This window comes from Bombina bombina, chromosome 3 (assembly GCF_027579735.1).
Source record: "Bombina bombina isolate aBomBom1 chromosome 3, aBomBom1.pri, whole genome shotgun sequence".
In the NCBI taxonomy this organism is placed as follows: Eukaryota; Metazoa; Chordata; class Amphibia; order Anura; family Bombinatoridae; genus Bombina; species Bombina bombina.
The window spans coordinates 719,094,471-719,119,248 of record NC_069501.1 but is presented as its reverse complement, the minus strand read 5'-3'; the positions used below and the strand labels follow the sequence as shown (position 1 = coordinate 719,119,248).

The following is a 24,778-nucleotide window of genomic DNA, read 5'->3' as shown; positions in this document are numbered from 1 at the left end:
TAATTTAGGTATTTGTATTTAATTTTGTTAATTGTATTTAATTTAGGTAATTTGTTTAATTGTACTGTAAGGTTAGGTTTTATTTTACAGGTAAATTTGTCTTTATTTTAGCTTGGTAGTTATTAAATAGTTAATAACTATTTAGTAACTATTCTACCTAGTTAAAATAAATACAAACTTGCCTGTAAAATAAAAATTAGTTATATTGTAGCTTGCTTAGGGTTTATTTTATTAGGTATTTAGTTTTAAATAGGAATTATTTATTTAGTTAATGATAGGAATTTTTAGTTAGATTTATTTTAATTAGGGGGTGTTAGGGTTAGACTTAGATTTAGGGGTTAATAACTTTAATATAGTGGCGGCGACGTTGGGGGCGGCAGATTAGGAGTTAATAAATAGTAGGTAGGTTGCGGCGGCATTGGGGCATCAGATTAGGGGTTAATAAATAGTATGTAGGTGTCGGCGATGTTGGGGGCAGCAGATTAGGGGTTAATACATATAATGTAGGTGGCGGCGGTGTCCGGAGCGGCAGATTAGGGGTTAATAATTATAATGTAGGTGTCGGGGGTGGCAGATTAGGGTTAACAAGTGTAGGATTAGGGGTGTTTAGACTCGGGGTTCATGTTAGGGTGTTAGGTGCAGACATAAATTTTATTTCCCCATAGGAATCAATGGGGCTGCGTTACTGAGTTTTACGCTGCTTTTTTGCAGGTGTTAGACTTTTTCTCAGCCGGCTCTCCTCGTTGATTCCTATGGGGAAATCGTGCACGAGCACGTACGACCAGCTCACCGCTGACTTAAGCAGCGCAGGTATTGGAGTGCGGTAATGAGCAAAATTTTGCTCAACGCTCACTTCTTGTCTTTTAAAGACAGGTTTCTGAAAACTCGTAATACCAGCGCTGCAGGTAAGTGAGCGGTGAGACAAAACTGCTTGTTAGCACCGCATAGCCTCTAACGCAAAACTCGTAATCGGGGCCATGGTTTGGAAATAGCAAAGTGCTACTTGTACTTATTGCCCTATTACTTGCAAAAAAAAGCAAAGAACATGTAAAAATTGGGTATTTCTAAACTCAGGACAAAATATAGAAACTATTTAGCATGTGTGTTTTTGGTGGTTGTAGATGTGTAACAGATTTTGGGGGTCAAAGTTAGAAAAAGTGAGGTTTTTTTCCCATTTTTTCATCATATTTTATCATTTTTTTCATAGTAAATTATAAGATATGATGAAATGATGGTATCTTTAGAAAGTCCATTTAATGTCGAGAAACACGATATATAATATGTGTGGGTACATTAAATGAGTAAGAGGAAAATTACAGCTAAACACAAACACTGCAGAAATGTAAAAACAGCCCTTGTCCTTAAGGGGTTAATACAAGTAGTATGGTATACAAATATATGTCCATATACTGTGTGAAGCATGTGTACATGTTTATACTAATAATCTCTGTGCTATGAAGGAGCAAATTACTTACCTATCAGCACCTTCGTCCACTGTGCTTACCTTAGCTGCAGCAACTTGCTTCCAGCAGACGAGCCCATGCTGGGCAGTGCAAGCTCAATGCCAAAGATGCAAATCCAGGGAATTGGTGGACAAGTCTACATTTCACCTGGGAATCCTGTGACATTTCTGAAAGGGACATGAAACCTAAAAAATTTCTTTCATGTTTAAGATAGAGAATACAATTTTAAACAGCATTCCAATTTAATTATATTATTTAATTTGCTTCATTCTTTAGGTATCTTTTGTTGAAGAAATAGCAAAGCACATGTGTGAGCCAATCACACTGCGCATCTATGTGCAGCCACCAATCAGCAGCTACTGAGCCTATTTAAATATGCTTTTCAACAAAGGATATCAAGAGAATGAAGCACATTTTATAATAGAAGTAAATTTGAAAGTTGTTTAAAATTGCATGCGCTTTCTAAATCATGAAAGAAAAAAATTTGATTTCATCTCACTTTAATGAGAAAATACATTTCACTGCCTGGCTGATAACTCCTTGTCTACCCCTCTAAATGACAGGTTAGATCTGCGCTTGACTTTTACCTTACTCCTCATCAAGGAGGCAAAAGAAAATAACTGATGATTGTCATAAGTGGAAAGGATTTAAAGCTCTGTTGTATTGGGGTGTATTTTGCCTCCACCTAGTGGTCAGGAGAGGAATTCCCACACGTGATGACTTGTGGACACTCACCATATTTTGTTAACAAAGCAACTGTATTGCTTTCACCGAAAAGTAAAAAATAAAACACACAAATGTTTTTGTTAATTAGGTTTTATTTCACACACTGCATTTACCATAGCATTATTTGACTTTAATCTTCATATAGTCTCAGTCATATAGACAGCAGTATTCATGCTGTTCACTCCTCTTCACGGACCTACACAAGAAAAGAATAAATAAATACTACAACCGTTTTTTTTCACAAGCATTTTCAAACATGAATGCTAAATGAAGCAAGAGAGTTTGACATTTAGAGAGCAAGTTTCATGCACTGACAAATCTCTAGGTACTTTAATAAAAAGAGTGCAGGAAAGATTGTTGGTAAATGTTTAAGGCTAATTCTGCACAGACTGGAGCTTATCAAAAGAAAGGAGATTCCTTATTGAGCCACAGACCATATTGATATCATACTCAGTTATTTATTTAAAATAAAGCAGTAGAATATAATGTTGGTTTTAGGACAGGTTATGGATTCTTACTTAGGGCCAGATTATGAGTGGAGCGCTGACGTTTGAGCGCGAGTGATAAGGGGTCTATCGCGGGTGTTTGCGCTAGTTGGGTGTACTGCTGGAATTACGAGTTGAAAGTGAAAGCAATCGCTTGCGCGCAATCACGATTTACGCTAGAATTGATTACCGCATCCTCAGAGCTCTGGTTAACTGTTTTTCGAAACAAAAAAGTGTCACAAAACACATCAAAAATACAGTACAAAGTACACTTACTCATAATAACACCATCTAATAAAAATTATTCTAAAAAAAAATTGCACACAAAAGTCAGCCAAAGGGCTTTAACATTGGCATATATTCACATACATCTCTAAAAATATATGTGAATGTGGATATACTGTATACATATATATACATATTTGACATTCCAATGTTCTGCATATAGCAGAAAATGTTCTATGTCTTTATAAATAGATATCCCTATATATAATTCTGTATATATCTATACCTATATATAATCATGTGTGTATATATATATATATATATATATATATATATATATATATATACACAGTATATATATGTCTGAGTGAAAAAAAACATCATATATATTTAGAAATATGTATTTATGAATAAATAGAACCTATTCTTGTATTTGAAAAACAGTGTAATGTAAATATAGGGTTAGCGCATATGAGAATATGCAATTGGGTTTGCGCGCCACAATATTCTAATTTCGGCTTTTTGCGCTCCTCAAGTTAGCGCACAAGTGAGAACAGTTTACTTTCAACTCATAATACGAGTGCAAAAAGCTTACTTCTAGCACAGTTAAGGCTCGAAGGGAAGTATTAAATATCGCTTCAATCACAATCTAGTCCTTAATGGGGTACATTAAGAGGAAGGAAGTCAAAGCATATCACTATGGGCTAGATTACAAGCGGAGCGCTAAATTATTGCAATAATTAACCAACCATCACAAGTGACTGGTTATTGCTTCCGCAAGGTTGCGGTAGCAATTAACACTTATAATTTTATAAATCTGCCCCAAATGCCCCCAAAATACTATCTAGTGTAGTTTATTAAAGAAATTAAGATGGCATCTTTATTTTTTAATAAAAGTACTGCACTAGGCAGTATTTTGAGGCTAAAGTTGGTTAATTACTCTCAGAACGATTAGGTTTAAAATCACTTTAAAGTTGGTGGGAGTGGGGTGCATATACACATTAACACATAAATATTTATGTATATAAGCATATACATATATACAGTATTTACTGGGAACACACAGTTCCCACCAACTTTAAACTGATTGTAAACTTAATCGTTCTGAGAATAATCAGTGTAACTATGATCAAAATATAACCCCCCTTTCATTCATCATTACTGAGTTTGGTTCTAAATAAAAGTGTTTTTAGAGTCCATGGGGCGTGCTGTGTGAGGACTTGGATGTCTAAAGGCCAGAAAATCAATTGGTCGGATGAAGAAACGTAATTTAAAAGAATTAAGAGGAAGATCGGCCTCAGGAGGAGGAGAGGTATGAGTAAATCGGAGCGATTAGCTCTAAAAACACTTTTATTTAGAAGCAAACTCAGTAATGATGAATGAAAGTGGGGTTAAATTTTGATCATAATTACACTGATTACTCTCAGAACGATTAAGTTTACAATCACTTTAACCCCAAAATACTGCCTAGTGCAGTAATTTTATCAAAAAATAAAGATGCGGCCATCTTTATTTTTTAATAAACTGTACTAGACAATATTTTGGGCAGATTTATAAAATTACCAGAGAACTGATCACTGGTTAATTTTATAAGCGCTAATTGCTACCATGAGCTCACGGTAGCAATAACCAGCCACTTGTAATGGCTGGCTAATTATTTCGCTCCCGCAAACGGGCAAATTTACCTATTTGCTGGGGCGCGATAATTTTGCACTCCACTTGTAATCTAGCCCTCATTATTTTTTTTGCTGATCTCTTCTTATGTTGGAGGTCTATAAGATCACAAATTGTATTGTTTTCTTTGAAGGACTCACCCCCCTACTATGTTGAACAACTCTGTGGGTTGGCACATTTAAGACAATTTTTTTATTTGTGGTCTTTTCTCCTATATTCCAAAGAAAATTTCAGTTGTTTTCTTATTTTGCTTGTCTGGTCCCTACACATGTTGATTTAATATAGGGTCAAATTTATTGGGAGTGGGTAAACCTCCACTGGACTTGCTGAATTGTCAGTATTAGGAAGTAGGTTCACATCCAGCTTCCTTTATAACTCATAATAATTAAGGAGTTCAGTCAAAGTAATAAAAATAAATATAGAAAGAAAAGTCTGTTATTGTTACAACTCATATTCATTTGCATACAAAACATTAAAGGAGACAGAGAGCTAGATATACATACATAGTTATTTTCTGGAAACAGAATATTATAACAAAAAGTGTCTTACCTTTCCACTAACATCTCTTGTTTTGCTCCGTAGCTTGTTTACTTGAGATTCGGCTATGTCAGCCCTCTCCTGAGCATCATCAAGCTCATGCTGCAGTTTTTTATATTTTGTCAAGTACTGATTGGCTTGTTCCTCCTATGGTAGAAAGAAAGCACTTAAAGGGTCAGTTTACTCAAAAATGTTCTCCCCTTTAGTTTGTTCCCAACTATCCACTTTACCTGCTGGAGTGTACAGTTGTAAGAAAAAGTATGTGAACCCTTTGGAATGATATGGATTTCTGCACAAATTGGTCATAAAATGTGATCTGATCATTATCTAAGTCACAACAATAGACAATCACAGTCTGCTTAAACTAATAACACACAAAGAATGAAATGTTGCCATGTTTTTATTGAACACACCATGTAAACATTCACAGTGCAGGTGGAAAAAGTATGTGAACCCCTAGACTAATGACATCTCCAAGAGCTAATTGGAGTGAGATGTCAGCCAACTGGAGTCCAATCAATGAGATGAGATTGGAGGTGTTGGTTACAGCTGTCCAGCCCTATAAAAAACACGCACCAGTTCTGGGTTTGCTTTTCACAAGAAGCATTGCCTGATGTGAATGATGTCTCGCACAAAAGAGCTCTCAGAAGACTTACGATTAAGAATTGTTGACTTGCATGAAGCTGGAAAGGGTTATAAAAGTATCTCCAAAAGCCTTGCTGTTCATCAGTCCACGGTAAGACAAATTGTCTATAAATGGAGAAAGTTCAGCACTGCTGCTACTCTCCCTAGAAGTGGCGGTCCTGTAAAGATGACTGTAAGAGCACAGCGCAGACTGCTCAATGAGGTGAAGAAGAATCCTAGAGTGTCAGCTAAAGACTTACAAAAGTCACTGGCAAATGTTAACATCCCTGTTAGCGAATCTACAATACGTAAAACACTAAACAAGAATGGATTTCATGGGAGGATACCACAGAGGAAGCCACTGCTGTCCAAACAAAACATTGCTGCACGTTTACAGTTTGCACAAGAGCACCTGGATGTTCCACAGCAGTACTGGCAAAATATTCTGTGGACAGATGAAACCAAAGTTGAGTTGTTTGGAAGAAACACACAACACTAAGTGTGGCGAAAAAGAGGCACAGCACACCAACATCAAAACCTCATCCCAACTGTGAAGTATGGTGGTGGGGGCATCATGGTTTGGGACTGCTTTGCTGCGTCAGGGCCTGGACGGATTGCTATCATCGAAGGAAAAATGAATTCCCAAGTTTATCAAGACATTTTGCAGGAGAACTTAAGGCCATCTGTCTACCAGCTGAAGCTCAACAGAAGATGGGTGTTGCAACAGGACAATGACCCAAAGCATAGAAGTAAATCAACAACAGAATGGCTTAAACAGAAGAAAATACGCCTTCTGAAGTGGCCCAGTCAGAGTCCTGACCTCAACCTGATTGAGATGCTGTGGCATGACCTCAAGAAAGTGATTCACACCAGTCATCCCAAGAATATTGCTGAACTGAAACAGTTCTGTAAAGAGGAATGGTCAAGAATTACTCCTGTGCACGTCTGAGCTGCAACTACAGGAAACGTTTGGTTGAAGTTATTACTGCCAAAGGAGGTTCAACCAGTTATTAAATCCAAGGGTTCACATACTTTTTCCACCTGCACTGTGAATGTTTATATGGTGTGTTCAATAAAAACATGGCAACATTTCATTCTTTGTGTGTTATTAGTTTAAGCAGACTGTGATTGTCTATTGTTGTGACTTAGATGATGATCAGATCACATTTTATGACCAAATTGTGTAGAAATCCATATCATTCCAAAGGGTTCACATACTTTTTCTTGCAACTGTATTACATTTTTTCAAGTATTTCCATTACCCTTATATCGGCATTTTAAATAGTTGATTTAGCCTGTGGTATCCCCACCCATCCTGAAAGTTTTTGGCCTCAAGGCCAAGCTGTAGAGAAGAGATTACACTCCCAGTGGGTTATAGAAGAGATAAGGTAATAAAATGTTAATTTTACATTGTTCTCTTCAAGTATTGGTGATTGGTTTACGGACAGATATAAGATAAAGAAGCAGGTATATATACACAATGTTATAAAGTAATAAGATCTGATTATACCTACAAGCTCAACCCATTTTATTAGGTTGTGGCTTCAAAACACAAAATCAGATAATTAATATATACAAATAAGCCTTAAAAAAGCAAATCTCATACATTTTATACTCTTAGCTGGTAAAAAAAAAAGTAATAAAGGGAATTTTAGGAACAAAACAATCAACTTTGAAAACAACCTAACCATGCTACTTTTTAATCAACTTTACATTTTTTGTTGTAAAACAAGTTTTCTGTGATTAGCATCTATAAACGAGGCTGGGTGTGTGTATGCTTCTTTTTCGGGTATTGTCTAGGTGTCAGTCTTGGCTATTTCTCTATGTGCCTCTAGGGGACCACGGATAATGTAGTTCTATTTAATATTAGATGTCCGGAAATCCGGGCAAGCTCATTTTTACTACTGAGCAATCTAATTCTAAGTGTGATGTATTATGTCGAATCAAAAGGCAGGGTGTGATGAGATGTCAACTGGTGAGTAGTTAAGTGAAGTGAGGGTAGGCTAAAGGTGTCTAGGTAGGTTATAGCTATAAATCCCAACCCCTACCCTTTGCCCGGTGAGGAGGGCTAATTGGTGTATCGTTAATCTGTTAGGGGTGTCTAGATAGATCTGTATCGGTATAGATATATGTTTCCCAATATAAGGACATTGCACAATAGAAATCCATTCTATCAGTGTTAATATAATGGTATCTTTCAAGGGTCAAAAGATATGTAACATTTTGGGACCATTCTTGTTTGGACGGAATCCTGCTCTGTTTCCAGAGTCTTGGGATTAATTGATTTGCGCTGCTAAGCATGATATATAGTAATGTGGATTTATATTTACACTTAATTTTGGGGGGCTTATTGAATAATAGTGTTAGGGGGTCAAACGGGATCTTTTGTGAGAGGACTTTCTGTATTTCAGCGTGAACGTCCCGCCAGTATGGCTGGAGTACAGGGCACTCCCACCATATGTGGAATAACGTGCCCGTCTGTGTGCAATTTCTCCAACAGAGGGGATCTGAGTGCTGAAACATCCTTGCCAACCTGCTTGGGTATAGGTACCATCTCCCTAACAATTTCATATTTGTTTCAGTGATTCCCATTGATGAGGGTGCTTTGCCCATTTGTTGAAAGATGGTATTCCATGTTGCTAAGGGGACCGTAATGCCCATCTCTGCCTCCCATGTCTTAGTATAGGGTGGTAAGTGTCTGGAGTGCGCTACTATTAAAATCTTATATATCTTGGATAGCGTTCCTTTCATTACCAATGGGGAGTAGCATAATTGTTCAATGGGGGAAAGGTCTCTAGTCAGGTTGGGCTTATCTTTGTGATGGGTGAGGAAGTGTTGTAATTGGAGGTATTCAAACCATCTATTGAAATATGTTATATTTTTGTCCATTAGGGATGTTTTGGTCATGACAGTTCCCTTGTCTGTTACTGCGCATATTGGCAAGCCTGCAGCGATGGAGTAGGGATCTCTTGCCCACAAGTGTCTCAGTGGTGGATAATCACCGTTGTGGCAAAGGGGAGTCAGTGGTGAGGGGATTGTGGATATATGTCTTTGGGACTTAACCTGACTATCCCATGTATTTAGCGTGTCTGTCACCAGCGAGGGAGTAAATATGAGGTTCTGTCTGTGTTGTTTATGTGTCCAGCATCTAGCCCCCAGGCTCTGCGAGCCCGTTAATTCGTGTTCTAGCATCACCCATTCTTTATTTCGTACATTTTTACACCAATCTATTATTCTGGTTAATTGAGCAGCTTGCTGATATAATAGGAGATTGGGTACTCCAAGACCTCCCTTGTCTCTGTCTCTGTAAAGTATCGATTTCGCTATTCTGAGGTGTTTGTGAGCCCAGATAAATGTATTGACTATCGCTTGTGCAGTATTTATATATTGCGGTGGGGGCTGAACGGGTATCGTCTGGAATAGGTATAGGAATCTGGGCAGTATACTCATCTTAAAAGCCTGTATCCTACCCAACCATGAAAGACATTTTCCCTGCCAGGTTTTTAAATCCGATCTAACAGATTCTAAGAGGTGGTAGTGATTTAGCTAGTACAGAGATTCTCTGGTACTCGTTATATGTATTCCGAGATATTTTATAAGGGAATTTTTTATAGTATACTGTCCCTTTAACAATCTCACATAATCTGCTATATAAGTAAAATGCTTTGCTAGACTAAATATTCGTAGTATAGAAAATATCCAAATACTAATCCACCAATGTGAATATCATAAGATAAAGAACTTTTCATATATTTTATCATAAGTATCTATACAAATGCATTTCATTAAAGGGACAGTGTATTGTAAAATAGTTTTCCCCTTAATGTATTTCTAATGATTTGTTATACCAGCTGCATAGAATACAATGGATGAGAAATGGTTTTGTTGTTTGAAACCACAACCCATTAAAATGGGTTGAACTTGCAGTTAAAGGAATAGTAAACCCCAAAATTTTCTTGTATGATTCAAATAGAACATTAAATTTTAAACAACTTCCAATTTATTTATTTTATCAAATTTGCTTCATTCTCTTGTTATCCTTTTCTGAAGGAACAGCATTGCACTACTGGCAGCTAGCTGAATACATCTACTTAGCCAATCACAAGAGACAAATGTCTGCAGGCACCAATAAGCAGCAGCTCCCACTGGTAAATGATATGTGCATATTCATTTTTAGCAAAGGAAACTAACGCCTAGATTTAGAGTTTTGCGGCCAAAGGGGTGCGTTAGCTACGCGTATTTTTCTTCCCCCGCACCTTTTAAATAACGCTGGCATTTAGAGTTCTCTGAAGGGCTGCGTTAGGCTCCAAAAAGGGAGTGTACAGGCATATTTACCGCCACTTCAACTCTCAATACCAGCGTTGCTTACGGTAGCGGCTAGCTTGAAAAACGTGCTCGTGCACGATTCCCCCATAGGAAACAATGGGGCAGTTTGGGCTGAAAAAAAACCCTAGCATCTGCAAAAAAGCAGCGTTCAGCTCCTAACGCAGCCCCATTGTTTCCTATGGGGAAACACTCTCTAAGTCTGCACCTAACACCCTAACATGTACCCCGAGTCTAAACACCCCTAACCTTACACTTATTAACCCCTAATCTGCCGCCCCCACTATCGCTGACCCCTGCAATTTATGATTAACCCCTAATCTGCCGCTCCGGACACCGCCGCAACCTACATTATATACCTATGTACCCCTAAACATCGCCGACCCCTATATTATATTTATTAACCCCTAATCTGCCGCCCCAACGTCGCCCCTACCTTACCTACACTTATTAACCCCAAAGCTGATGACCGGACCTCGCCGCCACTATAATAAATGTATTAACCCCTAAACCGCCTCACTCCCGCCTCAAAAACCCTATAATAAATAGTATTAACCCCTAATCTGCCCTCCCTAACATCTGCGACACCTAACTTCAAGTATTAACCCCTAATCTTCCGACCGGACCTCGCCGCTACTCTAATAAATGTATTAACCCCTAAAGCTAAGTCTAACCCTAACACCCCCCTAAGTTAAATATAATTTTATTCTAACAAAATAAATTATTTCTTATTAAAAAAAATTATCCTATTTAAAGCTAAATACTTACCTGTTAAAATAAACCCTAATATAGCTACAATATAAATAATAATTACATTGTAGCTATTTTAGGATTTATATTTATTTTACAGGCAACTTTGTATTTATGTTAACTAGGTACAATAGCTATTAAATAGTTATTTACTATTTAATAGCTACCTTGTTAAAATAATTACAAAATTACCTGTAAAATAAATCCTAACTTAAGTTACAATTAAACCTAACACTACACTATAAATAAATTAATTAACTAAACTACCTACAATTACCTACAATTAAATCAACTAAACTACAAAAAAACCCCCACTAAATTACAAAAAAAAAAGATTACAAGAATTTTAAACTAATTACACCTACTCTAAGCCCCCTAAAAAAATAACAAAGCCCCCCAAAATAAAAAAATGCCCTACCCTATTCTAAAATAAAAAGTTAACAGCTCTATTACCTTACCAGCCCTTCAAAGGGTTTTTTGCGCAGCATGTCCCAAATAAATCAGCTCTTTTGCCTGTAAAAAAAACATACAATACACCCCCCTTCTGCTAGAAGAGTTTCTGAGTTGTCTGCTCTCTCTTGTGACTCTCCTCATCTGATTTTCCATCAAGATAAAGCTGTTCTGCGGACTTAGTTTACATTTTTGCCTAAAGTTGTGAATTCTAAAAACATTATTGGGGAAATTGTTGTTCCTTCCTTGTGTCCCAATCCTAAGAATATTCTTGAAAGGTCTTATCATTCTTTGGATGTGGTAAGAGCTTTGAAATATTATGTTGAGGCTACTAAAGATTTCAGAAAGACTTGTAGTCTATTTGTTATTTTTTCTGGTTCCAGGAAAGGTCAGAAAGCCTCTGCCATTTCTTTGGCATCTTCGTTAAAACGTTTGATTCACAAAGCTTATTTGGAGGCGGCTGAGTCTCCGTCTCAGAGAATTACAGCTCATTCTTCTAGATCAGTCCCCACTTTGTGGGCTTTTAAGAATGAAGCTTCAGTTGATCAAATTTGCAAAGCAGCAACTTGGTCTTCTTTGCATACATTTACCAAATTTTACCATTTTTATGTGTTTGCTTCTTCAGAAGCAGTCTTTGGTAGAAAGGTCCTTCAGGCAGTTGTCTCAGTTTGATTCTAGTGCCTATGATTTGAGTTCTTTAAATTTTTTAAGAAAACAATTATTATTTGGATTTATTTTCTCAGCGAAAAACATAATTTATGTAAGAACTTACCTGATAAATTCATTTCTTTCATATTAGCAAGAGTCCATGAGCTAGTGACGTATGGGATATACATTCCTACCAGGAGGGGCAAAGTTTCCCAAACCTCAAAATGCCTATAAATACACCCCTCACCGCACCCACAAATCAGTTTAACGTATAGCCAAGAAGTGGGGTGATAAGAAAAAAGTGCGAAAGCATAAAAAATAAGGAATTGGAATAATTGTGCTTTATACAAAAAAAATCATAACCACCACAAAAAAGGGTGGGCCTCATGGACTCTTGCTAATATGAAAGAAATGAATTTATCAGGTAAGTTCTTACATAAATTATGTTTTCTTTCATGTAATTAGCAAGAGTCCATTAGCTAGTGACGTATGGGATAATGACTACCCAAGATGTGGATCTTCCACGCAAGAGTCACTAGAGAGGGAGGGATAAAATAAAGACAGCCAATTCCGCTGAAAAAAATCCACACCCAAAATAAAGTTTAAATCTTATAATGAAAAAAAATGAAATTATAAGCAGAAGAATCAAACTGAAACAGCTGCCTGAAGTACTTTTCTACCAAAAACACATCAAAATGGTAGAATTTAGTAAAAGTATGCAAAGAAGACCAAGTGGCTGCTTTGCAAATCTGATCAACTGAAGCTTCATTCCTAAACGCCCAGGAAGTAGAAACTGACCTAGTAGAATGAGCTGTAATCCTTTGAGGCGGAGTTTTACCCGACTCGACATAGGCATGATGAAACAAAGATTTTAACCAAGATGCCAAAGAAATGGCAGAAGCCTTCTGACCTTTCCTAGAACCGGAAAAGATAACAAATAGACTAGAAGTCTTTCGGAAATCCTTAGTAGCTTCAACATAATATTTCAAAGCTCTAACTACATCCAAAGAATGCAACGACTTTTCCTTAGAATTCTTAGGATTAGGACACAATGAAGGAACCACAATTTCTCTACTAATGTTGTTAGAATTCACAACCTTAGGTAAAAATTTAAAAGAAGTTCGCAACACCGCCTTATCCTGATGAAAAATCAGAAAAGGAGACTCACAAGAAAGAGCAGATAATTCAGAAACTCTTCTAGCAGAAGAGATGGCCAAAAGAAACAAAACTTTCCAAGAAAGTAATTTAATGTCCAGCGAATGCATAGGTTCAAACGGAGGAGCTTGAAGAGCCCCCGGAACCAAATTCAAACTCCAAGGAGGAGAGATTGACTTAATAACAGGTTTTATACGAGCCAAAGCTTGTACAAAACAATGAATATCAGGAAGACTAGCAATCTTTCTGTGAAAAAGAACAGAAAGAGCAGAGATCTGACCTTTCAAGGAACTTGCAGACAAACCTTATCCAAACCATCCTGAAGAAACTGTAAAATTCTAGGAATTCTAAAAGAATGCCAAGAAAAATGATGAGAAAAACACCAAGAAATGTAAATCTTCCAGACTCGATAATATATCTTCCTAGATACAGTTTTACGAGCCTGTAACGTAGTATTAATCACAGAGTCAGAGAAACCTCTATGACTGAGAATCAAGCGTTCAATCTCCATACCTTCAAATTTAAGGATTTGAGAACCTGATGGAAAAAAAGGACCTTGCGATAGAAGGTCTGGTCTTAACGGAAGAGTCCACGGTTGGCAAGTGGCCATCCGGACAAGATCCGCATACCAAAACCTGTGAGGCCATGCTGGAGCCACCAGCAGAATAAACGAACGCTCCTTTAGAATCTTGGAAAAAGAACTGTAGGCGGAAAGATATAAGCAGGATGATACTTCCAAGGAAGTGACAATGCATCCACTGCTTCCGCCTGAGGATCCCTGGATCTGGACAGATACCTGGGAAGCTTCTTGTTTAGATGAGAAGCCATCAGATCTATTTCTGGAAGTCCCCATATTTGAACAATCTGAAGAAATACCTCTGGGTGAAGAAACCATTCGCCCGGATGTAGCGTTTGGCGACTGAGATAATCCGCTTCCCAATTGTCTATACCTGGGATATGAACCGCAGAAATTAGACAGGAGCTGGATTCCACCCATACAAGTATTCGAGAGACTTCTTTCATAGCCAGAGGACTGTGAGTTCCACCTTGATGATTGACATATGCCACGGGTGTGACATCGTCCGTCTGGAAACAAATGAACGACTCTCTCTTTAGAAGAGGCCACGACTGAAGAGCTCTGAAAATTGCACGGAGTTCCAAAATGTTGATTGGTAATCTCCCTGAGATTCCCAAACCCCTTGTGCTGTCAGAAACCCCCATACAGCTCCCCAACATGTCAGACTTGCATCTGTTGAGATCACAGTCTAGGTTGGAAGAACAAAAGAAGCCCCCTGAAATAAACGATGGTGGTCTGTCCACCACGTCAGAGAGTGTCGAACAATCGGTTTTAAAGATATTAATTGAGATATCTTTGTATAATCCCTGCACCACTGGTTCAGCATACAGAGCTGAAGAGGTCGCATGTGAAAACGAGCAAAGGGGATAGCGTCCAATGCAGCAGTCATAAGACCTAAAACTTCTATGCATATATAGCAACTGAAGGAAATAATAGAGACTAAAGGTACCGATAGACGGAACCCAATAACATTATACCTTGTCTGATATAGACAAGGACAGTGACACAAACTATCTGGAAACCTAAAAAAGGTGACCCTTGTGTGAGGAATCAAGAGCTTTTGAAAAAAAGATCCTCTAACTATGTCCTGAAGAGCAAGTGAATCATATGAGATTCTGCATCCTCAGAAAATAATCTGAATGAAAACAGAAAAATGAAAATATGCATTTATTGTATCTTATGAAAACAAATAATGCTATCAATGACCATAAAAAGGCAAAATAGTTTGAATAAAACTCCAAAACCCGGTTCCTCAAAAGGAACTGGAAGAAATACCCCAGAAGATTCCAGGTCTGAGCAGCACTTGAACCCCATGGGTGCCCAGCCATGCTTCAACAGTACCCAAAATATATAGGACAGAAACACAGTTAAAGAAAGGGTTAGCCTTACTGGACTAAAATCAAAGAAATTTGGACAAAATAAATTTCAAAGAAGCCTTAACCTGCCCCTTACCAGCCAAGCTGGAATACGGCACGTATATCGCAAAATTAGGGAGCTGATTTCGAACTCCAATTATAGACATGTTACTTGGGAAAGAACTCAGGAATTCGTTCCTTAATAAGAACAACCAGTATAAGCTTAGGTTTTAGTCTTAGAACTCAATCTTGAAGCCCAGAGTAACAGTTAAGAATTGAATCCAATTATAAAACAAATAATTGATTATCTTAGAACATCATCAGAGAAAGATAAATCAGTATGTTGTTGGTCATTTGAAACTTCAATAATTAAAAAAGAAGTGAAAAAGACCTAAAAATTTTATTAGAAGGCACGAAGTCAGACAAAGCCTTTAACATAGAATCAGAAAAATATTTCTTATAAATCTTCTAAATATTTCTTATAAGAAAGGAAATATATAAAGCATAAATACTAATGAATTCCGCATGTAAAAGTATAACATAATAACTTATTACAAACCATAGCTAAAGATAAACATTTATAACATTTAAAATAAATGAACTTAGCTTTGGTAGAACTGAAACTCAGTTAAGCGTTTTTCCAGAAGTGGCTTCTGATTCAGAGTCAATCTGAGACATCTTGCAATATGTAATAGAAAAAACAACATATAAAGCAAAATTGATCAAATTCCTTAAATGACAGTTTCAGGAATGGGAAAAAAATGCCAATGAACAAGCTTCTAGCAACCAGAAGCAATAAATAATGAGACTTAAATATTGTGGAGACAACAATGACGCTCAAATTTTTTAGCGCCAAAAAAGCCACACACATTATTTGGCGCCTAAATGCTTTTGGCGGCAAAAATGGCGCCACATCCGGTAACGCCGACATTTTTTGGCGCAAAAACGTCAAAAAAATGACGCAACTTCCGGCGACACGTATGACGCCGGAAATGACAAGAAAATTTTTGCGCCAAGAAAGTCCGCGCCTAACAGCCCACAGGAAAAAAAGTCAAATTTTAAGGTAAGAAAAAATTGAATTATTCATATGCATTATCCCAAATATGAAACTGACTGTCTGAAAATAAGGAACGTTGAACATCCTGAATCAAGGCAAATAAATGTTTAAACACATATATTTAGAACTTTATATAAAAGTGCCCAACCATAGCTTAGAGTGTCACAGAAAATAAGACTTACTTACCCCAGGACACTCATCTACATGTAGTAGAAAGCCAAACCAGTACTGAAACGAGAATCAGTAGAGGTAATGGTATATATAAGAGTATATCGTCGATCTGAAAAGGGAGGTAAGAGATGAATCTCCAAGACCGATAACAGAGAACCTATGAAATAGACCCCGTAGAAGGAGATAATTGAATTCAAATAGGCAATACTCTCTTCACATCCCTCTGACATTCACTGCACACTGTGAGGAAAACCGGGCTCCAACCTGCTGCGGAGCGCATATCAACGTAGAATCTAGCACAAACTTACTTCACCACCTCCACAGGAGGCAAAGTTTGTAAAACTGATTTGTGGGTGTGGTGAGGGGTGTATTTATAGGCATTTTGAGGTTTGGGAAACTTTGCCCCTCCTGGTAGGAATGTATATCCCATACGTCACTAGCTCATGGACTCTTGCTAATTACATGAAAGAAATAGCTGTTTTTATTTTATCCCTCCCTCTCTAGTGACTCTTGGTCTTCCACATCTTGGGTATTATATCCCATACGTCACTAGCTCATGGACTCTTGCCACTTACATGAAAGAAAACATAATTTATGTAAGAACTTACCTGATAAATTCCTTTCTTTCATAGTGGCAAGAGTCCATGAGACCCACCCTATTTTTTTTGTGGTTATAATTTTTTGTATAAAGCACATTGTTTTTTCCAGTTCCTCTTTTTGTATGCTTTTTACTCCTCACTACTTGGCTATATGTTAGGCCGGAGGAAACAGTTGCACTTAACAACTCTATTAACCCCTAAACTACCACAACCACCATCACAAACTACCCCTCTACACTTTTAATTCCTAAAAAGCCACGACCAACATCGCAAGCTACCTTCCTACACTAGTAACCCCTAAACCACCACAACCCCCATCTCAAACAACCCCTCTACACTATTAACTCCTAAACCACCACAACCCCACCGCAAAATATCCACTAACATCTAAACACCCTAACCAGCTAACCCCCCCTAAGTTACCCAAAAAAACTAACCTTACTTGAAAAAAAACCTCAGAACCAAAAAACAACCTAACAGAACCTTAAAAAAACAGAAAAAAAGGAACAGTACCTAAAAAAAGAAGCAACCATTGAAGAAAATTTAATTAAACAAACTACCATTACAGAATATATTTTTTTTTACCAACCCCCCCCCCCAGTTATGTCTATTCTAAAACTAAAGCTCCATCTGAAAAAACACCCCCCAAAAAACTATACTAACACTAATCTATAGCATCTATAGCAATAAAAAAAAAAATCCAAACACCATTCTACAAATACCTCCCCCCACACACACACACAAAAAGGCTATTAAAAAAAAAACTACTCTAGTATTGCTCTTAGAAGGGCATTTAGCACTTTTGCTGCCCCCCCCAAAAAAAATAATAATCTTAAAAAAAAATACAAAACAATTCTATAACAAACCTATCACTAAACCCCAAAGAAGGTACTCACTAAAATTGAATTTGGGCGATGGTGCTCCATCTTCAACCCAGCTGTGTCCTTCTTCATCCTGGCAGCGGTCCTCTATCTTCATCCATCTTCTTATCTTCAGTCGTCAACATCCTCTTAATGCAGTCACCCGCCGTACACTGAATTTTGAATATGAGGTACCTCCTCCATTCATATTAGCTCATTTTTAAATTCAAATCAGCCAATAGAAAAAGCTTTTATTCTACTGGCTAATTTGAATTTAAAAATAAGCCAATAGGAATGCAACCCCTATGTAAGAGGACGTCAGCGATGGAATATAAGAAGATTGATGAAGATAGGTGGATCACTGCTGCCTGGATTCAACTTTGGTGAATACCATCGTTTGAGGTATAGTGAAAGGTTTTTTTGGGTGGGTTTTATATTTTATTTTATTTTTTGGGCAGCAAAAGAGCTAAATGCCCTTCTAAGTGCAATGCCCAGCCAAATGCCCTTTTCAAGGCAATTTTTATAAGTTTTTTTTTAAGATAGCTTTTTCCGGGGGGAGGGGCTACTTGTAGAATGGTAGAGTTGTTTTTTTTGTTTGAAAAAGAGCTAAGTCACTTTAGGACAACACCCTACAAAAGGCCATTTTAAGTGCTATTGTTTAGTGTTTGTATAGTTTTTTTTTTTATTTTGAGGTGGGTTTAGTTTTAGAATAGGCACAATTTTTTTTTTTTTTTGGTAATTTTGTTTTTTTCTGTAATGGTAGTTTTTTTCAGGTAAGGTTAGTTATTTTTTTAGAGTAACTTAGGGGGTGCTAGGTTAGGGGGGTTAGCTGGTTAGGAAGTTTAGATGTTAGTGGGTATTTTGCAGTGGAAGTTGTGGTGTTTTAGGATTCATAGTGTAGTGGGGTATTTTGCCATGTGTGGGTGTGACAGTTTATGGGATTAATAGTGTAGTGGGGTTGTTTGTGATATGGGGGTGTGGCAGTTAAGGGGTTAATAGTGTAGTGGATAATTTGCAGTGAGCTATGTGGCGGATTAAGGTAAATAGAGTAGGGTACTTATGGTGATTTGGGTTAATGCATGAGTATGGGTGTTAGTTTTTTTTTCACTTTCTCTCTCCATTGAAGTCTGTGGGGGAGTATGTTAACGCGGTCGCAATATTCTAACTTCTGCTCTTTGCATGTGTCAGGTTAGCACTCAAACCAAAACAATTTACTTTCAATTTGTAATACGTGCAATCCCCAACATGCGCAAAGAACAGAAGTCAAGTGGAGTTATTACCGCTCCACTCATAATCTAACCCTCAGTCAGGTAAATTAAACATTGGGAACAAATTAAAGGGGGAAAACTTTGGCTAAACTGACCCTTTAAAAAAATAAATATTTTAAAACATTTGCTATTACGTATACTCACAGCTTCCTCAGCTTGATGCTTGTAACTTTTCACTTTAAGCTGCAATTTATCAGTCAAATCTTGCATCCGGATCAGATTCTTCCTGTCTTCTTCAGACTGTTGAGGAAAATAATAAATTTAAAAATGAACATCCACATTCTCAGCATCTCCCTAGAACTATGCCCCGAACAGGTGGACCAGTTTCTTTCTCCATTAACCAGTGAGGAACTCAAAACAGTTCTTAAAAATGTGAAACTAAATAAAGCCCCAGGCACAGATGGTTACTCAGCTTTCATTTTTAAACTTAAAAGGGAGATTCAACCATTACTATTGCAAGTTTATAGTGCAGCCTTTTTAAGTGGGTCCTTTCACAATTACTTTTTAGAAGCATCTATGTTAACAATCCCAAAGCTAGGGAGGGACCAGTCAATTTATGGGAAATACAGGCCTATATCGCTAATAAATGTTGATGTGCAAAATATAATTTATGCTTACCTGACAAATCCATATCTTTCATGGTGGTGAGAATTCGTGCTCAATTACTCCTGGGAATTATACTTATAACCACTAGGAAGAGGCAAAGATCTCAAATCTCCAAGAGCCCCTAAAACCCCTTCCACCTTACTAGAAACTAGTCTGACATATAGCAATGCCAAAGAAAAAAGTAGGAAAAGAAATAAGAGCAAGACAAAAAGAAACAGGCAAAAAAAGGTGTATACTTGAACTGTCGCCAGAAAAATCAATGATAGAAAATAATGGACAGGGTTTCATAGGCTCTCACCACCATGAAAGAAATGAATTTATCAAGTAGGCATACATTATATTTTCTTTCATAAAGGTGGTGAAAGTCCACTATCCATTACTCCTGGGAAACTAATACCCAAGGTGTGGAGTCCATGAGTAATCTGGACGGGACCAGACTTATTTTACTATTCCAATTAGAGTGAATGGTAAGGTTTTTTTTATATGCAGACAAATATCTATAATATTTAATGCCCAGAAACAAAGCTGCTTCAGAAGAAGCAAAAGCATCAAATTGGTAGAATTTAGAAAAATTATGTAAGGAAGACCAAGCAGCTGCCTTGCAAATTTGATCCAAGAAGCAAAATAAGGCAACATCAAACAATGGAACAGTGAAGCAGCAGTGATGTTTCAGCATGATTAAGGGTGTGTAACCAGAAACGTTGCTGCTGTTTCACTGTTAATCTACAAAAGGTTATACAGACTGCGCTAAGGTTAGGGTATATATGCTTTTAAGTTTTAAGGGGATATTTCTCCTAAATCCCCAGGGGAAAGGACAACAGAGAACAATTAAAATCTAAAGCGCCAGTACAGGCAAAATATACCCAAGAAAAAGAGAGCATGCAATTTAGTGTTTATATAAAAAATAATTTATTCTTCAACAAATGTCACAAAAAGAACCTAAAAATAAAAATATGTATAACATGAGATGAAAATCTCCTAGGTATAAATTAAACCTTATACAAGAATTCAGACAATAAAATATGTGATTGGCCAATCTCTATTAAAATGTGAGTAATCTATAAAAGCATTTACACAAGGAAAATTACACATATATTGTAGGTTACTAATGTAAGCAACTAGAACTGTATGTATCAGAATATCAAGCAATTTGTAACACAATATCTATCATCAAATTATCTACTGATAATCTAAGAGTATGTGCGCTAAGTGCATAAACCAAATAGCTTCCGTTAAATATGGCTAAGTCAGCATATCAGTAAAATGTCCACAAAGGTGCAGATGAATATGAGTGATTTACTGGTATCCGTGATTCCTTTAGTGTAGCACAGTGTTTTTTAGTGCTCTAATGGATCCACTAGAAACTACAGGTACCTGTTTAAGTGATCCTTTTAAGTTCAGCTCTTAGAATGGAATGAGCTGCCTTCTTTGTCCGATGTCACCTTTTAGAAGACAATGCCTCCAAAATAAGACAAGCAGTGTAACTGTTTTTGCTGATCTTGAAGCCGCGCTGTAAACCCCAGCTACAAACACTTCTGTCTCTTGCTCAGTTCTCACCTATACCGGTTAGGGCGCTGATTAGCTTAGTATTATGGGAGTGTCTGGTTTGAGCTGTGGGGTGCCGGCTCTACAGCTGATCCTTTCTTTTCTTCCTCTTGATGTACACTAGGAGATCCGCAACGCGTTTCCGCTGAAATTACTTCAGCCTTTGTCAAGCTTGATCTCCTTTGAATCCTATGGCTTTAAATAGCCCTCCTTCCATTTCAATTGGTTAGGAATTTCAGCCAATGTGTGTCTAATTGGCTTCAGTCAATATGTGTCTAATTGGCTCAGAAATGTTTGTTAAACATTTATAAACATTATATTTCTTGAATTTATATATTGATGCAAGTAAATTTATTAGAAATCTTACACTTAAGAAATACTTCCTTAAACCCCCTCTGGAAAGGAATTTTAACACAAAAATGTCTATAAATGAACAAGAAGTCTTAAACAATACTGAATATATTCATTCAGGTCTAAAAAATAAATCCAACTTCTACCCTAAACAAGAAAAAGGATTATTTATTGAAACCTTTGAAAAATTGGTTCTTGAAGACATCACTAAGATTAAGCAAAATACGAAAATTAAACATAATATTACACTCAAACAAAAAAAGCTAATCAAAGAATTAGAAGAAAATAAAGAGATAACTATAAAACCGGCGGACAAGGGAGGAGGGATTGTTATCTTAGACAGAGAAGCGTATAGAAATATGATTGATGATCTAATAAATGACACCAATACATACAAGCAATTAAGATGTAATCCTACGATGATATATAAAGTATTTTTGAAACACCACCTAGATAAAGCTAGTGATAAAGGGATCATTAATGATAAAGAATATGATTATCTACTCCCCAGATTTCCTATTATGCCTGTTCTCTATGCCCTCCCGAAAATTCACAAATCACTAACTAAACCTCCAGGGAGACTGATTATAGCGGGGATAGATTCACTAACAGCTAATCTATCGGCTTACATAGACAAATACTTACAAAAATACGTGACAAAGCTCGATTCTTATCTAAGAAACTCTACCAATTTACTATTACTACTTGATGAGTTCAAATGGAAAAAAGATTACCTACTGGTCACATGCGATGTACAGTCCTTATATACATCAATTAAACATGACGATGGGATACATGCCATAGAAAATTTTCTTAAAGATGATAAAGATATTAAGAAAGAACAAAGAGACTTCTTAATAGATAGTATAAGGTATATTCTTACCCATAATTTTTTCTTATACGAAGACAATTACTATGAACAGATTTGCTACATAATACTAAGCTAATCAGCGCCCTAACCGGTATAGGCGAGAACTGAGCAAGAGACAGAAGTGTTTGTAGCTGGGGTTTACAGCGCGGCTTCAAGATCAGCAAAAACAGTTACACTGCTTGTCTTATTTTGGAGGCATTGTCTTCTAAAAGGTGACATCGGACAAAGAAGGCAGCTCATTCCATTCTAAGAGCTGAACTTAAAAGGATCACTTAAACAGGTACCTGTAGTTTCTAGTGGATCCATTAGAGCACTAAAAAACACTGTGCTACACTAAAGGAATCACGGATACCAGTAAATCACTCATATTCATCTGCACCTTTGTGGACATTTTACTGATATGCTGACTTAGCCATATTTAACGGAAGCTATTTGGTTTATGCACTTAGCGCACATACTCTTAGATTATCAGTAGATAATTTGATGATAGATATTGTGTTACAAATTGCTTGATATTCTGATACATACAGTTCTAGTTGCTTACATTAGTAACCTACAATATATGTGTAATTTTCCTTGTGTAAATGCTTTTATAGATTACTCACATTTTAATAGAGATTGGCCAATCACATATTTTATTGTCTGAATTCTTGTATAAGGTTTAATTTATACCTAGGAGATTTTCATCTCATGTTATACATATTTTTATTTTTAGGTTCTTTTTGTGACATTTGTTGAAGAATAAATTATTTTTTATATAAACACTAAATTGCATGCTCTCTTTTTCTTGGGTATATTTTGCCTGTACTGGTGCTTTAGATTTTAATTGTTCTCTGTTGCTGTTTCACTGTTCCATTGTTTGATGCTGAATTAATCCAGTTAATAGCTGCTTCTTTGAGTGCTGCTGCCTTCTTTTGCTTCTTGGATGTGATTTCTGGGTTATGGTATAGTACCCAGTGGCAGCTTGGCACCATCTCAGAGCTTGTGCTGAACTATCTTTTGTATTTTGCAAATTTGATCAACAGAGGCCTCATTTAAAAGGCCTATGAAGTAGTAACAAATCTGGTAGAATAGGCAGTAATCCATTTAGGAAGAGACTGTCCCACCTTCAAGGGTTTCTACCAAGAGACTAACGGCTCGGCAGTAGCCTTTTGGCCCTTTCTAGAACCAGAAAAATGAACAAACAAGCTAAAGGACTGTCTAAAATCCAACAGCAAACAAGAAAAAGAGCATGTCGGAACACCTAATCCTGAATAAGAGGAGTGAAGGAATACGTTTTTTCTTACTTACTGTTTATGGTAAGATATTGATGCTTGAGTCACCTACACATCAGGATTACAGGTTACGGCTTGAACAGATTTTCTCATACTATAACTACTTGAGCGCTGTTTAGGGTTTTCCTTTTGTATATAGACTGTCTAAAATCCTTAGTAGCCTGCAAAAAAACTTCAAAGCTCTGACCACATCCAAATTATGGAGAAGCCTGCCTCTCCTTAGAATTTTGCAGATAAGGACAAAAAGAGGGAACAATCATCTCATGATTAATGTCATCAGAAGAAACCACCGAAGGCAAAAAAATAATAATCAAACTTAATTCTCAAAACTGCCTTATCCTTATGAAAAACAAGATAAGGAGACTCACAACAAAGACAATTCAGAAACTATTCTAGCAGATGAAATAGCCAAAAGAAACAAGACCTTCCAGGACAAAATCTGAATATCCAAATTATGCATAGGTTCAAAAGGAGGAACCTGTACAATTCTTAAAACCAAATTAAGATTCAATGGTGGAAAAATTGGTTTAATCACAGGTTTAATGCTAACTTGAAGGGATATGAAATCCTTTTTTTCCATAATTCAGATAAAGCATGCACTTTTTGCAACTTTCTAATTTACTCCAATTATCAATTTTCCTTGACAAATGTGTCTACCAATCAGCAAGCGCTACCTAGATGCTGAATGGAAAAAAATAGGCTGGCTCCTAAGTGTACATTGCTGCTTTTTGAAATAAAGATACCAAGAGAAGGAATAAAAATTGACAATAGGAGTAAATTAGAGCATGCAATTTTAAGCAACTTTCTATCTGAATCATGAAAGAAAGAAAAAATTGTGTTTCATATCCCTTTAAGCCTGAACAAAATTCTGAATATCCAGAAACTTTGCAATCTTCATGTGAAACAAAACAGAAAGAGCAGAGATCTGACCCTTTAAAGAACTATAGTAGGAAGAAAAGAACACAGCGCAAACTCCGACTCAAATGTATTTATTAAAACACAGGGTAAGCGCTATAACATATGCACTTACTAAAATTTGATTAAAAGCGTGTCTAAAAGTGTGTCCAACAGACAGTTTTCTTCACTGTTCGATCTCAGTGATCTTTGAGCAAACACGAGGCTCGGGTCCGTCTCACCACTAACGGGGGGCAGGACATGAATTCCCTCAACGCGTTTCCCCTGAC

The 24,778-nt window shown here is 36.9% G+C and overlaps 1 protein-coding gene across 1 annotated transcript in view; it reads right to left on the bottom strand.

Annotated features, from left to right (window-relative positions):
• Positions 1 to 2,367: 2,367 nt before the first annotated feature.
• The window catches only part of MYH15 (myosin heavy chain 15), a 205,456-nt gene continuing 183,045 nt past the window's right edge, over positions 2,368 to 24,778 (bottom strand). Inside the window, 3 exon segments of the mRNA XM_053707537.1 lie at positions 2,368 to 2,385; positions 5,123 to 5,257; positions 19,092 to 19,187. Coding sequence (XP_053563512.1) covers positions 2,368 to 2,385; positions 5,123 to 5,257; positions 19,092 to 19,187 — 249 coding nt within the window.